At 32.6% G+C, this 17879-nt stretch overlaps 2 protein-coding genes across 2 annotated transcripts in view; both read right to left on the reverse strand.

The window, feature by feature from the left end:
* The window catches only part of kst (spectrin beta chain, non-erythrocytic 5 kst), a 267491-nt gene extending 250299 nt beyond the window's left edge, over positions 1–17192 (reverse strand). The window contains exon 1 of the mRNA XM_072534881.1: positions 16906–17192. The gene's annotated coding sequence lies outside the window, so the exon portion shown is untranslated. The remainder of the gene's footprint in view (positions 1–16905) is intronic.
* LOC140444529 (SCAN domain-containing protein 3-like) lies at positions 778–1209 on the reverse strand. Its single transcript, XM_072536288.1, has one exon. The coding sequence runs from the start codon at positions 1207–1209 to the stop codon at positions 778–780; it is 432 nt and encodes a 143-aa protein (XP_072392389.1).
* Positions 17193–17879: the final 687 nt, after the last annotated feature.

Genomic DNA, 17879 nt, shown 5'->3' on the forward strand with positions numbered 1-17879 from the left:
GATTATGTTTCTCGTGTTTCATTTTTACATGATATCAATATTTTTCTACATAAAAATTTGCAATATTTATTTGTTAGAACACGCTATAGTAAGATATAAATAATAGTGAAGATGTGGTCGAAATACTCGTAATTATGGTCAACAACCAAGTGAGCAATTTTGTGACAGCTTTCAGACTGAAACCTGAAAGGACTATGATTGTACAACTACAGTTCAGTCCATGGTTCTTTACTCGTGCGTCATTAATACCTGGCGGGATAAAAAACATACTTTTTATCTAGCATCATTGTCTTCCACGCAAGGAACTAAAGACAAACCAAGTACCGCCTGTTATTAAGTAACACAATGTTATTTTTATGAACGCTCTAGAGCAGTGGTTCCCAACCTTTTTCGGCCTACCGCCCATTTTTCCAAAAACAAAATACTTAACGCCCCCCTTAAAAAACTCTTCCATTCTTAAAATTAGTAACGCACTTTCATTCACAATTGTTTTACCTTTTTTGGGTCAAAGGCTACCTTAAATATGATTCGACGGCCCCTTAACTAATCCAAGCAACAACAAATTAAAAAAAAAATGTTTTATTCAAAAATACAGTATTCATGTATTGATCAAACTTTAACTTAAATACATATCATAAAAAACAATATAATAATAATATAACATTTTTAATGAGAAGGCTGAGCTTGATGTAATGATAGTAATCTGTCAATATTTGGTTCCATACTTGTCATCAGCAATCTTAAATCACCGCGCTCCACTATGGACAGTCTATTTCTCTATTTTGTTAATAAATTGCTGACTATGCTAAATCCTCTTTCGGCTAAATACGATGAAGGAAAGGCAATGAAAAACTTCTTTGATGCAGCCCATAAAGCTGGATATAATACTGAAATTTGACATTGCAGCCAAAATTCTTGATATCCATTTTTAAATTTCACTTTTAACTCTTCATTTGTTGACAATTCTATCAATTCCTCCTGTAGTGATAATTCTGCTGTTTCTAAACTTGAGAACGGTTCTAGCACCCAATCTGGAATAATCAGACCAAGGATATCCTGAAATCTATTCCTAAAATCTTCTTGAAGTGGTTCCAAGTGCTGGCAATATACCAGAATGTCTTCATCATTTGTCTCCACAGAGGAAAGATTTTGAAACTGATGAAATTGTCTCCGACCCAAATTTTGCCTATACAAATTAAGTTTTGACATCATTAAATTTATCGTATAAATCAGTTAAATAAGCAGTATCTGTTCCTCAACGCCCCCCAAATTTTCCTTGGACCCAAAAAGCCCCCTTATCTCTCTTCAACGCCCACCGGTGGGCGGTACCGCCCCCATTGGGAACCACTGCTCTAGAGTCTAGACTCATAACATCGAAAAGAGATAGGTCCAAAAAAGACGCTTAGGGACGTTTTCAGATTTCAAGTACAATTTGTAACGTTTGATTTGTTTACTTGTGGTTGTCAGTTTGTTGAATTTTTTGCTGTTTTTGTCCTAACAGTTATTAAACAAACAGTTGTTTTCACAACTAATTTTATATTCCAGTTTGAAATTTTATGGTAATTGTATTTTATTTTGCCATTAGTTTAGATACAAAGTTAACCTCATTCACATAGTTAAAGAATGGCTTTGTTAAGTTTTCGCAAAAGTAAAAGAAATGAAAAAAAGAAAATATTTTATTGAATTTTTTTTTAGATTAGGTCTGGAAAAATCCTTACCTCACAAGCACAAGAACTCGTTTTAAATTTAATCGACTACTTTGAATTAGAAAAAAGGAATGGGGGACCGTTGGAAACATTGTCATCTGTTCACGAGGTCCAAAAAGAACAATTTTCAAAATGTGCGCTAAGTATTATAAAATTTTAATGATGACAAGCATATATTTGCTAACTTTATTACATAACAAAATATTTATAAATAGGAAATTTTTATTTTTGGATTTTTTCAAGTTCAATTAAAAATATTGATATGTTAACTTTGTTTTAGAGGGTAGCAGCTGCACTAAAATTGGCGAGAAAACCAGTATACAATGAACTAAAGAGAAAAGAAAAGAATCCTGTTTTATCTTCTCCGGGAAAAGGAGACCTCGTTTAAATACAAAAAATACTGATTTATCTGTGGGCAATAAAATGGCAATTCGAAATACAATATGTACTAGGATAGTAAGTAAACCAACTTTCTGTTGAGAATTACGAGTAGGACTTAACATGTTATAATAATATGTATATTAAAATAAATAACTTTTTAGAGAAACATATAACACGTGAAGCGTAGATCAATGAGCTGCAGGCTAAAGAAATTGTTTCTACTGAGTAGAATATGAAAAGATTTGTGCTTTAAATTTAAAAAAAGATGATGATCGAAGAGCTTTAATTAAAAGAACTCATATCGCAGCACGACGACCGTGTTTTATACGTAAATACATGGAAAAAAGAAATAGTACATATCCACGAGAAGTTGTATTTTTAGACGAAACGTGGATTTGTTCTAGAGGATATAAAATGATGTCGTGGCAGGATGACAACAGCAGAAGTGTACGTAAACCAGGTGGTAATGATGGAAAAACATTTATTGGGGTTTATGCCGGTTCAGCAAAGGTTTTATTTCACACGTCATTGTTCCAAATCCTTGACTGCAAATTATCACGGTGAAATGAATGGATAAGTACACAATTACTTCCTAATTCAAAACACCCATCTTTGATTATCATGAACAACACACCCTACCATAGTGAAATGATAAATAAACAACCTTCCGCTAAATGGTTAAAATCAGATATTATAGATTGGTCGAGGAAATACAATGTTAATTTTGATAAACATCAGTTAAAACCAAAATTGTTGCAATTCGACAAGAAAATACATATTGTAGATGAATTGATACGTGAACATGGACACGAAATGCTTATATTGCCACCGTATCACCCAGATTTTAATGGTATCGAATTAGTATAGGCAGAGTGCAAGTCTTACTATAATACATGTATTGGCAGAGATGGATATAGAGATGAACATATTTTAATTATGTGGAAGTAAGCAATTCAAAAGTGTAACGATGTCGCCTGGGCAAAGTGTGTAGAAGATACTAAACAATTAATTGAACAGTGAAAATAAAATGGACGGTTTTGGTTTGATTTCCTTACAGCGCCGCACCATTCACTGATATGCATATTTCTGCCTCTTGGCTTCATCATAGCGAACTCATGAGCTTGCCATGTGAGACAAATCGGGGAGAGTCGAGTCTGAATATTAAGCTCTTGGAGGCTTGAGTGACTTGTTCTGTGCTCTTTCCATTAAATCCGAAGTATTTTCCTGCAGCAGCACATCCTGAAGACGTCAATTGTTTTCCTTTCTTTTAATTTCATTGTCCATGTTTCTGTAACTGAATATATGAAAAAATTAAGGCACGTACTAATCTCATTTTAGTGTTCTTGCCACGTGCCATGTTGTCTACACGCCAATGAAGAAGTAACACCAGCTAGAAGTCTGGATCCAAACCTAGCCAGAAGATGTCTACAAGATGTACAACTAAATCAGTTGTAAGATTGGTGCATTTAATGTAAAATCGCAGTAAATGCAGAAAAGTCCGTCATGTTCCAAAAAAGATTCGGAAGTCTAGATCGCCAAGTGAGGATGTTCAACACACAGATAGAATGGTCCAACTAAACAAAATATTTAGGACTGTTAATGAATAACATAATGAAATACGCATTACATGTCAACAGCGCTATCACTAAGAGCAAGATACTAAAAAGTATCTCTTATTGGAAGAAATAGCAAGTTAAGCCTGAAAATGAAGTTAATGATGGCAAACAGCATCATCATACCAGACATACCATACGAATCAGTAGCTTGAGGCCAAACAGGAAGAAGGTCCAAGAAGCCCAAAACCACATAAGAGAGCCTCTCAACATACCCACATACATATCCGAAAGATTCGTATACAGAGAAACCAAAGAGGTAAGAATCCTAGATAAAATAAATAAAAAGTGTATGGAATCTTCAACAAACTATGAAATCATCTGAATGATTGCGAATTATGACGAAAAGAAACCGGCAAGGCACAGAAGATCCAGACACCAATTAGTCGGAAATCAACTCAAAGGGTGAAGAGAGAAACATAATCTGCGGGCACTATACATCTGGGTACGCATACCTCAGCCCTTAGGTTAAATATTACTTTTTTCCTGAGCATTGGAGCCGTGCACCGCTAGGCACGGACTTGGTGGCCAGAATCTCCTGATGATCGTCTGGCCAGGTAAGCCAACACAGTTATGCGCATAACACCACCTAGACTAAAGCGGTATCACCGCAGAAAGGCCTCTCAGATACCGCATTTCGATACAAGTGTGCGATTGGGGAGAGGTGGTGGTAGCTTGTTGGTCAAGGAGGTAAAAATACCATCTCCAAGAGGCAGGAATTTCATGTTTCCTGGAGCTAGGATTTACTTTGTTGTGTGTGTATATGTGTGCAGAGGATAAGTTGTAAGGGACGAAATTAATCTGTGTAAGCGATGTGATTGTGGGAAGTTTATTTTACATTTTCTCCAGTTAACATTGTGTATAAGGTTTTAGGTAGTTATTAAATAAATCGTAATACACTCGCGATCATAAAATCCGGGTCACCTTGAAAATCACCGATATTTCATTTTTAACGAGCTTTATCGTAAATAATAATAACACAAATACAAACTAATGCATGTTTCTGAGAATTGTTGCGGTTTCCTTTGTAACAAAGAATTCCAATAGTGCCGATTTCGCGGTAAAGTGCACACTTCCCAAAATGAACGCTACCTGTAACTCCGCTTGTTTTAAATGTCTCGTTTGTACTTCGACTTTCTGTTCAAATGCAACGGACAAACGTTTATTATTGCCACCATTAGTGTTTATTAGTGCAATTATTAGTGTTTATTTTTTGACAAAAATGCCTTTGACTGTTGTTGAAACGGCACAAATTGTTGCACATGTGGAAGACGGTCACACTCAACGGCAAGTCGCAAGAACTGTTGGCGTAAGCCTTTCTACGGCTCAACGAGTGCTTCAACGCTTTCAGGAGGCAAGTTTGCTAACCAGGCGACCTGGCTCTGGACGAAGAAGAACGACCAAGGCACTAGATGACCGTTTCCTAGTGTTTCAGGCTTTACGAAACCGGACCTCAACTGCGGTTATGCATCAAAATCGTCTAGAGGAAGTATGAAATCGCAATTTTAGTGTTGCAACAGTCAGAAGAAGACTTCGTTCTTCTTGACTATCTTCTCGGGTAATGGCTAGATGACCGCCACTTCGCCGGGTGAATCGAGTTGCACGACTAGCTTTTGCTCGACAATACGCGCATTGGGGAATTAACGATTGTAGCAAAGTGTTATTCTCAGATGAATCCCGTTTCTGCCTAACTGGATCCGATGGACGTGTAAGAGTTTGAAGGAGAACCGGTGAACGATTTTCACAAGCTTGCATTGCTCCAAGAATGCCATTTGGTCGAGGCTCGGTCATGGCTTGGGGAGGTATATCTTCCGACTTCCACACAGAATTACCCTTCATCGAAAATGGGTCCCTAACTGCACGAAGGTACATTACGGAGATTCCAGAAGAACATGTTATGCCCAACATGGCAGGGCTTGGAGAAAACGCCGTTTTTATGCAGGACAACGTGTGACCGCACGTTGCCAGGATCAGTATGTAATACTTGGACGAAGTTGGAATTACGAGGGTACCCTGGCCAGCTAGGTCTCCGGACCTGAATCCCATCGAATATCTCTGGGACGATTTGAAAAAACGTATTCAAACCCATACACCTCCTCCTAACAACGCAGAGGAGCTTAAGGATCTGTTAGTGAGAGAGTGGAATAACATACCACAACATGTAATCCGGAGAAAAATTGAGAGTATGCCCCGTCGTCTGCAAGAGGTTATTAGAGTAAGGAGAGGCAATACACGATATTGGTCATTAGAATTTCACTGATTTTTTACCACGTTCTGTATTTTTCATTTTTTTTCGTATGTCTGTTTTATCAACAATTTGATTTATTTTCTGTTTTTTTCAATAAAAACAATAAAAAACCATTTTTTTTCTTTCAAAACAAACATTGATGACAAATAAAAAATACATTAGCCAAAAAAAAAGGTTATTACTGCACCAGAGGCAAAAATAGTTAAGAAACTTGAAATTTTTAAGATGACCCGGATTTTATGATCGCGAGTGTATATTACACATTTTTCGTTTTATATTGTTTTACTATAATTGTTCATTATTTGTTAACACTATGTATTAAACTTATATGTACAGATGATTTTGTATGCACAGCGATTAAATGTAACCTTTCATAAATATATACATAACAGAAACATTCATCAAACACACACTAATGAAATTTACTCCTTCAGTGTAACGTTTGATGACGTTTCACTCATATAAAGAAATAAAACGTATTATTTGTAAATTATGCACGCCTATGTATTTTGAGTCTCGAAGATTAGTGATCTGAGAATTTTCTCTACCTTATTTTTAAAATACACTATAGTAATCACAATTATCATTTGACTACGCTATATGAATACTCAATAGCCGTACAATCAAACCTACATTCACCATAACCGATGTGTAGCTGTGATAAAAATACCCAGATTTCGCTTAACTAAAACTAAATAACAAACGATATAGATAAACTAGAAAAGAACATGTTTATTTTCATTTGTAGAATACACTTTAAAAATAAACAAAAAAAAATCTATTAGATGAAATAAAGAACTAAACATTTTATACTTTCAATACGGTAGATCGACGTTCATTTTCAAAATTTCGGACCAATGCTTTTTAAGTTCATTCATTTTTTTCTATTTCTATTTATGCTGATACGTCCAGGAATCTTAGCGGGCGTTTTGTACTTTGTTAAATATACATAATACTATTTCTCGTCTAAAATTCAATGATGATATCTTATTAGTTTTACTGTAAAGGTACCAGGCATTTTAAATTGCTGCATAGATAAGCCATGTATAAATTGACCAGTACCACTTTTTGCTGCGAATTCCAATACAGTGTGCCAGGGATGTCAACTGCGATGTGTAGGCACGTTTTATTAAGTTTGAGAAGGCATTTGATAAAGTCCCACATGGGAAACTAATCGATATCCTAAAAACATCAGGACTCGATGGTAAGGATATAAGACTGATCTCAAACTTATATCTCCAACAAAAAGCAACGGTGCGATTAGAAAATGAACTGTCCGAGATCTTCACTCCTTCAAAAAAGGAGTTAGACAGGGTTGCATATTATCACCGGAGTTATTTAACATATTTCTGAAAACATCTTTAGAGAGGCCTTGAACGAATCAGAAGATGAGATTGCTGCAAATGGTCAACTTATAAACAATATTAGATATGCAGACGATACAGTATTGCTTGCAGATAGTGCGCAGGGGCTCCAAAGGATGATGGATAACGTTGTAGAAACATGTAACAAATACGACCTAAAACTAAATTTCAAGAAGACAAAAATAATGATCATTAAGTAGTAAGAACACCAACATAAACGCCCAAATTACAATAGGCGATACACCGTTAGAAAGAGTAGAAAAAATATGCTATTTGGGCTGCAATATTAGGGATACTTGGGATTACAGCTACGAAATAAAAACTTCTTCTTCTTCTTCCTACTTTATAAATAGGCTTAATGCCTGTTTTACTTCGGTTTTTAGCCTCAATTGACGTTGTCTGACCATCTTTTCCTCGGTCGTTCCAATGATCTTCCATTTGGCGATCTGTCTCTTGCTATTCGTACTGTGTGTGCTATTTTCTGTCATTCTTTCGATGTGTTGATTCCATTCCACTTTTCTTCTTTTGGTCCACGCGTTTATTTCCTCTATACTTACCACATCTCGCTCGTATTTCTTCACTTCTTACTCTGTCTCTTAGAGTTTGGTTTGTTATTTTTCGTAAGACTTTCATTTCTGTTGTTTCCAGTAGTCTTTGTGTTTTCGCCGTATCTGCTCTTGTTTCCGCTGTGTACGTCATTATCGGTCTTATTGTTGATTTATATATCCTGGTTTTCGTTTCCGTTGTGGGGTATTTGTTTCTCCAGATTGTGTTGTTGAGGCATCCTGCTGCTCTGTTTGCCATGTTCACTTGTTTTTGTACTTCTTCTTCCACTTTTCCGTAGCTTGACAGTTTTATTCCCAAGTATTCAGTTTCCATCACTTGTTCTATTATTTTGTTATTTGCAACTAGTTTAAATCGTCTCGGTTCCGCTGATATCACTATCGTTTTAGTTTCCTCTATTGAGATCTCCATGTTGTATATGAGCGCCGTATCTTCGAATTCTTTAATTAATCTTTGTAGGTCATCTTCATTTTCGGCTGTTATTATGGCGTCGTCGGCGTAGCATATTATCCTTATTTCCTTTTCTCCCATTCTATATCCTCTTCTTTTTTTAACTTTCTTTATGATTTCATCCATTATCAGATTAAATATATGGGCTCAGCGAATCTCCTTGTCAAATGCCAGTTTCATATTTGATAGGTTGCGATAGTTTTCCTTTACATCTTACTATAGCTATGTTATCTTTATATTATATTCTCAATGGTTTTTATTAAATCTAGTGATATTCCCTTTTCCTATAATAAATGTATCGCGTCCCGAATTCTCACTCTATCAAACGCTTTCTTCAAATCTATCAGACACATATATGCTGGTTTGTTGTATTCCAGCGACTTTTCTTTTATTGTCTTATTACAAAAACTGCATCCGTGCATGATCTTCCCGTCCGAAATCCTTGCTGTTCCTCTTGCAGAGATATTCGTTCGTTTATTTTTGTCGCTATTATTCTTGTTGTTAATTTGAGTGTTGTCGATTTATTGCTCGATAATTATTGGGGTCTTTCTTATCTCCTTTTTTGAAGAACATCACCATGATCGCTCTCCTCCATTCATCTGGTATTCTGTTCGTGGTGATTATTTTATTAATAAGAAGTTGCAGTTGTTGTACAAGGTGATCACCTCCATATTTTAAGAGTTTATTTGGCATTTGATCTTCTCCTGGTGACTTTCTGTTTTTTAATTTGTTTATTCCTTCTTTCACATTGTTTTGGGAGATTTCGGTCTTTTCCTCAGTTATTATATTTGGCGTTTCTGGTAAATGTTCTTCGTTTTGTTTTTTAAACATTTCTGTCAGGAGTCCACCCATGTATCCTCTTGGATTTGTTCTATTTCAACTAGTTCTTTCATTTCGCTTCTTTTGTTGTCTTATGAAGCGCCATACTTGTTTCTGTTGTCCATAGAAATCCATCTCTAGTCCTTTTGTGAATCTTTCCCAGTAATCTGTTTTTGTTTTTCTTACCAATTGATGAGTTTCAGTTCTTATTCTTTTATATTCTTCATATGATTCATTCGTTTTTTCTGACTTATATTTTAGGAAAGCTTTCTTTTTTTGGTGACATTTTTGTTTAACCTCTAGTGTAAACCATGGGGTTTTCGCTGACTACTTTTTGTTTATTATTTTCGTTCCAAGGGCTTCTCGGGCAGCATCCAGAATATTTTTCTTAAGTTTTCTCCAGCTAGTCTCTACATTGCTTTCATTTTCGATATTCTCCATTTGTATTTTCTGTTCTAGCCTTTTTTGATATAATGATTTTATGGAGTCATCTATTAAATTTTCTATTTTTATTATTTCCCCTGCATTGGTTTGTTTAAGCTTCTGTTTTTGTTTAAGAAATAAAAACTTGTACTGACAAAGCCTGAAGCTCTTTCAACAGCCTTAGGAAGATTATCTGCAACAAGTATCAATATACGCATAAGAATTCTTAGATGTTACATCTTTAGTGTCCTCCTCTATGAAGTAGAAAGCTGTATATTGAGGGTCTCATATATACACCACACAAGTAACAGAACTATTCTCCAGTGGCTAAGAAAAGACAAAAAAATTATTAACACCATAAAAAACAGAAAATTGGCTTACTTCGGTCACATCATGCGTAATGATAAATACCGACTTCTTAGGAAGTGGACTGGTCTAACGTTAACTGATCTATTTCGAGCTGCTGTGAATAGAATAAGATAGGTCAATGTGGTCGACAACATCTCTAGAAGATAGGCACATTTAGAAGAAGAATAAGTAGACGTAAAATTTTATTTACCCACATCGTAATAAGGCACTTAAAAAGTATTCATGACGTAACATATAATAGCATTTTTAATATATTTTGAACCATACTTTAGGATGGGCCTAGTTGTAAATTAAAGTATTCAAATTTGATTATTATTATTATTTTTAAAAAAATTGTTTATAAAAATTGGTACCACTTTTTGAGATGGAGGACCTACACATTCGTATTCGGCGAAAAATTTTACGTAGATAGAATAGTTTTCAACTATCCACCCTTCCACGCATACAGAAAGCTGCTCTGTTGCCGGACTGGTACATACATCAGAATTATATATTCCGTCTCGAAAGTATCCGGAAAAAAGAAAGCAGAATTATAATTTTACGGTATTTATTTCTATCACTTGAAATATAAAATTTCAACAAATAATTCATCTAATTTACTTATACAACCTCCATTTAAGTTTAAACACTTAACTAAACCTCCAGGTACACCCGAAACTAGGTCAAGGCCATAATTTTCAATAATGGTGTTCCAGGCCTGTAAAACTGACCGAATTAAACCTTCTTTATCTCGTGGCGCCGCTTGTTCCACTTCAATCTTTCCCCATATGTTTTCAATGGGGGAGGGGGGGCTAAGATATGGAGATGCTGCTGGCCACGGAATTGTTGCCAATTCCTGTTCTTGAAAACGCCACCTCTGGATATAGAACATGAGCCCTTTCAAGAAGAAAACCATATAGGATGTCACAATATTTCGCACTATCAACAGTACCATTAACTATACAGAGAGGTGTAGCACCACGCTGAGATATTGCTCCCCAAACCATTATTTTAGTGAAAAATTTGGAAATTTGAACGGTAACATTTTCTCTTGATAGGACTTTTAGATGATTTGCACCAAGCTGGAAACAACTTTCATCAGATATAAAGACATTATTAAAATTATCTTTTCGAAAACGTTGCCAAAATCTATTCTTCGTTGCCTTTGCAGTGGTGTCATTGTAGGGATTTTTTTTTCGATTCCTTGATATGTAACCTGCTTTTTCAGTGACATGCGGACAGTTTCTGGGCACACTTTTATTCTTCGTTGATTTCCAAATCTCTTCGCTAATTTTCGAAATCCTAGGCGCGGATTTTGTCGTCCTAAAGCCACTAAAGCATTTAAATTGTTTCCGCAAATCTTACGCGGTTTACCCGAAACTGGTCTATTTCTCATATCTATGCCATTTTTTATCCTCTTTATTGTCTCCGATTTTTCCTATTTTTCCGAGTTCCGTAAATTGCACTAATTTTTTAACGTTTCGGATACCCTTTCTATACAAATATTCCACCACTTTTCTTTTTTGTACTTGCGACATTATTTCACAAATCTTAAGTCTGTTTACAAATAAAAATACTTGACAGATGGTGTTGTCATGCGATTTTGTCCATAACCTACTATCGGCACAACCTACTTGATGCATTACTTTTGTCTTAAAATGTTACAAAAAGGAAATCTATTAAAATTAGGAAAAATATAAAATTCCGGATACTTTCTAGACGGACTATATATTTACGTATAAATAACAGAAAAGTCTAGACAGAAGCAACGAATATAGACTCAATATTCGTTAACAGAATACAATATAGATGAGAAATATAACTAATAGCAGTTAAATATAAAACGCGAGAAAAAATTGCATATTATGATATTAAATTATTTGAAAGATTCATGCAATATTAGTTAATCTTAAGTTTAATTTTAAGCTAACTACTATAATATATAGCTAGATATAAAAATTATTCAATAAAAATATAATCCAGATGTCCAATTGAACAAAACATATTAGCCACCAAAAATGAATAATTATTAAAAAATTATATTTAATGAATATTATTGTTTAATATCTGACATTAAATTTTGATAAATATCTCTATCTATTCAAGTTTTAAAAATTTAAATAAACAAAACCTCAATATTTAAAATTTAATTTATTATACATGTTTATGTATAAATTCAATATATAAAGTGATACATCACTATTTAAAAACAATATTTGTTTATTCAATTTGGGACAAATGTTTATATTAATATGTATATTAAAGTATTATTTCTGTTTTTCTTTTTGTGAAAGTATTTTCTCATTATTTATAATTTTCATTACCAAATGTTCAAAATATTCTGTATAATAATATGGAAAATATTCATTTTTTCACCCTACTTATTAAAAATGATTAGTTGTAATTTGATGATCCCTACTATGTAGTTTGAATATTTTACTACTAGTATTAATAGTTGAATCATTAACTCTGATGTGAAGGAATATACAATTTTAAATAATAGAGGGTACAATAATATATTCCACAAGCATTTTAATTAAACTATATATTTATAATTAAAACATCAAATAAAATAATAATTATATCAGGGGCAATTGATTGCAAAATAATCATTGAATGAAATGTATGACATTATCGATGTCACTGCTATTTTTTTAAGATTGTACATACCTACCTTGTATAATTTGTCTTTAATCACTTAAGAATATGTGCAGTCGTCAATTAGTAGTTTCGGTGTTAACTAATCAGTTCAGATGGGGTAAATCACTAATAAGAACTCAAACGGAGCTGTTACAACCAATTATGGGTGATATGTAATCAGATTCATAGCAACCCCCCGTGAATATTTTCGAAAAATTTGTTTGTATGAGCAAAAACAAAACATTTTTATCTTAATGCATAGTCAGTGTTCTGCACTTAATTATTTTAGACGAAAAATTCAAATATTTCCTTGTATTGATAGGCGAGCGGTTTACCCCTATAAACAGAGCATAAACTGACCAATTTTTTTGATAAACCGACAAACCTTTTCTATTCAATTTTATATATTTTTATTCAAATTCAAATGTATTCTTTTTTAGTTTTTCCAAGTGCGACGGAAATTGTTATTAACAAATAACTTTTTATATATTAATTTTTTATATACTTATTTATTTAATAACAAGACAACAATTTTCTGAATCGCTTCGAGTAAATTTTTTTAGGCGTATCTCATCGAAACAAATACTTTTTCTATCTTGGTAATTTTTCGAGTTATTTGCAATTTTTTGTTGAAAAAATTAGTGATTTTTGGGATTTTTTTTTCTAAAAAACTACTAAATGAATTGCAATTATATAAAGAGCTTTATAATCTTTAAACCTTCAAGTAAAAGTAAGTATAATTTGATAAGGATAAATGGATTCTGCCTTGCTTAAAACATGGAACCAAATATTTCGAATATGCATTTCGAACAATCTCTATTGCTGTATATGAGTATTCTGATAAATAAGCGTGTGCGGTCGCGGTAATACAGTCGCGGGGCAATACCGGCGCACGGCGCTTAGAAATCCTTGTTTAAATGTAAAACTATGTTTTTAGCAAGATAGAAAGCATTGTACTTAATTCATTTAGTAGTTTTTTAGAAAAAAATCCCAAAAATCAATAAGTAATTAAGGCATTTTTTCAACAAAAAATTGCAAATAACTCAAAAAGCAAGCATTTTTCAAAAAATTACCAAGAGAGAAAAAGTTTTTACTTCGGTGAGTTATGACTAAAAAAATTTTACTTGAAGCGATTCGGAAAATTGTTTTTTTGTTATAAGGTATTTGTTAATTAAAATACATTTTAATTTGAAAAAATATATAGAATCGAATAAAAAAGGTTTGGTGTGGTAGAAATGCAAAATAAAGTATCAGTAGTCAGTATATTCCGTCAGTATATAAAAAAAGTCAGTATATTCCGTTTCTAAGCGGCTTTTAGGGGTAAACAGCTCACCAATGAGTAGTTTTATCGTGAAAAATAAAATGGAGCTGGGTTATGATTGTCATTTTGAAAGTTCTTTTACAATATTACGGTGATACATTGAAGCTATAGAACCAATTAGTTTACTTTTTCGTGAAAATATTTTTATTTTTGGAGCGAAGCTTCTATACTGGCGTTGTATTACTTTTTCTCTATAGTAAAATGCTGTAGCGAGCGTCACAAAACTAGCTCCACGATAAGGCGTCACATGTAGCGCTTTTTCTCGTGTTTCCTTTTATATATTATTTCTGTTATTATGTCTACTATCACATTAACGTTATCTGCATTTTGCATGGCTACAGTCATTATATTCTCTGGTGGTGTCTCTCCTAGTCTTGTTCTCATATCTTGTTTATCATGAAAGATGTTGCAATTGAATACGGAATGCTCTGCATTGTCGCGCACTACGCATTCTATACAAAAATCGCCCTCAGCTTTCCTTATGCGATATGTATAAGATCTAAATGAGCCGTGCCCGGTTAGAAATTGTGTAAAAAGGTAATTTATTCTTTTAAAACTACATTTATACCACTAAGTATTTCACATCTGTAATTAGTGTCTTTGTCCATTGTGCTTTTTCTGTCTGTGCCTCCCATTAATGTTGCCATTCATTTAGCATTTGTTCCTTACCTCAGCTTTCACTCGTGTTAGGTGGCCATTATCATTGTCATATAAGATCTTACATTCTTTCACTAGGAGGTGAATGGAGAGCATACACGCAATCATTTTGTGTTGTGTGTGTTAACTTTACCTCATTCAAATGTAAAAGAAAATTTGTAAAAGTAAATTTAATAAAAAGAAGTGCAGGAACCGCTTGGTAAAAACAGACGATTTATATTGCTTTATGCATTCATCCCAATCCGTTTATATTTAAAAGGATTATGTCAATTTTACACTACCAGAAAAAATGGTTACAACTATGAATATAACCAATTTATACAATAAAGCACTGATGATAAACTGCAAAAAGTTCACTTTTTCTTTTAAATAATTTGTTTGTTTATTATATTTGTTTGTTTATTTGTCTTAGTTTGTGTCTTTTACAAAAATTAAATATATTATTTTTTCTACTTCGTCAATTTCTTGTTGAAGAGATAATAAGTAAGATACTATAAAATATAATAATTTGAACAACAGCAGTTGATTGTCTGACTATGATGACCTGCCAATGCTGCTCTTACAGAAACATAACTAATAAACCAATTCATTTGGTGGCCCGGCCTACTAATACAGCTGTATCATTTTAAATATATTTCTCTCAGTTCCTCCTTTTAAAAATGCTTATCTATCTTAAATTATTTCTGATACTATACTATCAGCAAAAATCAAAAAAGGTTTTTTGAAAAAGACTGCACAGTTATTTAGATAATAAATATTATATAATTTACTGTCCTTTTACTTATAATATTGATCATATACACTGTTCCCTTTTTTATTTTATATTATTTGTAATCTACTTAATGCCTTATCAACTCCAATAAATAAATACAAATGTTTATTTCAGTATTAAATTATGTTCTATTTGTTTTAGTTTCTAATAGTGCAATATCCTCAGTACAAACTGACCATTGACCTCAAAGTGTTAATAAATATTTTCATTTACAAATACCTATTTCAAAACAAGGTAGAAAATACCTGTTTTAAATAATACAAAAATAAAAATATCAAAATGATACTAAGAAACATCAGAGGAACAAAATGAATTTTGAATTTTATTAGAGACAGATTTTAATTTTATCACTTTAATAAATATAAAATGAGGTCCTTTTTGAAATGTTTGATATAAGTTTATTTTAAATAGATAGCATAGATTATTATAATTGAATTACTGGGTACTATGGATTTACTTAAATGTATATTTTTATTTTATGGATGTACTTTTCAAAGCTTCATTGAAGATTTAGGTTGGTTTTGTAGGGTGAATTATCTTGCATTAACATAAATACAGTTTTATTTGGCTTAGTTAGTTTTTATTTATAAGTAAAAGTAAAAAGAAATTAAAAAGTACATTAGTATTTTAAAAGGCACTACTTTTACAATTATCATATTATATCCTCTTAGAAAATGTTTCTTTAAATATGTTAGTTTTAGTAAGAGAAATATTACAGTTTTTAGTAATCCATTACCTCTAGAAATATTGGTTACTGGTTTGTGCCAATTTAGACAATTAATAGTATATAATAAATAAATATTGTAAAATGTGATTTTTATAAGATGAATGCCAACCAAAAACCACAATATATAGTTGAATCAAAATAGTTTCATAAAAATTAGTTTAATATATTTTCTCTTCTTTGGTCATAGTAACCCACTTTAGAAACTTAATGGGCTTTTCTGAATTGCCTAGATATTATGCTTATTTAGGTATTTAAAATTACGAATTTATAGCATACCTATTAAATGTAAATGTGTATTAAAGATTTCAGTGTAAAATTATCAAAAAAACAAAATACAAATATATTATATATGTATTTAAAAAAGATTATCATATTATGCTGTCATAATACCATTAAACTGTTTCCATCGCATCACCATGACAACGCGTCACGCTAACATGTTATATAAACAATGTAAATGTTGTCCCTTAGCCCTTAAATTCCTATTTCCTAAAATCTTAGCTTTTAAATACTCTACCATGAAACTCTACCAAGTATTACGGAATATGCCGATGATGTATTGCACATATTTGAAAGTACCGTTATTAGTCGGCGTGGTAAGATGTACTTTCCAAAGGGCTAATATTACTTGTGCTTAAGAGTAAACCAGGAATTAGTCACATCGTAAATATTTCTCACAATTGTTTACGTCATCTACCAACCCGTTGTAAAAAACAAACAAGAATTTGCCGCGCCTACTCTGTTTTTATTGCAATTGCATTGTTTGAAATTTGCGAAAAACGGTAATATTTCCCTGTCACGACTTTATTGGAATGTTTTTAAGAAATATGTAGTTTGAAATTATTTAAACAATTATATACATTTTCTCTTACCTAATGATTATTCCTGACTAGCCTCAATTTCCTGACATTTCACACACTTTTTAATAAACACAAAAATTACTTATTCATGTGAAACGGTCCGTTTGATCTACTTGTAACAACAAATAAAAAACTACTGAGTCTCACTTCGACAACAATTTATTTTTGTTTTAAGTTCTATAAACCGATTTAACACTTTACTTAGAACATAAAAAACAACGATAAGCCACTATTTAATTGAATTATTCAAGTTATTCAACAGGTGCCTGTCTACTGGTAAAGTATGTTGACATAAGCTTCATGCTTCATAGTGGTTTTTAACTTCGATAAATCGATTACTCAAATATATTGGACGAAATAAATCGAGATAAAAAAAGTGGTAGTAAAGTCACGGAAGGATTTAGTTAACAATTTATTCATATTTTAACTGTTGAACTGTAAAATGTGAATTGGAAAGAAAAAATTGTAAGTAACTAATTATTTTACAAAATATAATTATTTTCATATTGACTACCATTATAAATTACTCCACAAAACCACAGCATAAAAAGCACAAAACATGAATATTAACTTCGAGAAATCGATTCTTCAAATCATAGGACGTATAATTATTTTGTGAGATATCGAGTCTTATGTATTGACTCACGGTCCGTAGACTTACTACGGTTGCCTCTTCCGACTGCGGTGGGGATGCTTGAGTTACGTCACCAGAGTACACAAGAATACAAAATCCATTTATTATCACAGTTTGTTCGTGGTAATTATCTTTCAGTTTATTATTTTCTTTATTATTTATCGTTTCTTAAATATCTCAGTTTACTTTATATTTTTGAAGTTATACTTCTATACGCACGGTCGGCGTTGGAAATTTGCTTGAGAGTGAATCTGTGAAACCATTACATATGTAAGATAATGAGTAAGAGAGAGGCAGAAGGTATATTTTCTCTCTCTTCCTCTCTCGAGAATAAAAATGTTCCTTTTGTATA

The sequence above is a fragment of the Diabrotica undecimpunctata genome, chromosome 6 (genome assembly GCF_040954645.1).
Source record: "Diabrotica undecimpunctata isolate CICGRU chromosome 6, icDiaUnde3, whole genome shotgun sequence".
In the NCBI taxonomy this organism is placed as follows: domain Eukaryota; kingdom Metazoa; phylum Arthropoda; class Insecta; order Coleoptera; family Chrysomelidae; genus Diabrotica; species Diabrotica undecimpunctata.

Bases quoted from the DNA above. Each gene is read 5' to 3' on its own strand.
- LOC140444529 (XM_072536288.1), bottom strand. From the start codon at position 1,209: ATGTCAAAACTTAATTTGTATAGGCAAAATTTGGGTCGGAGACAATTT.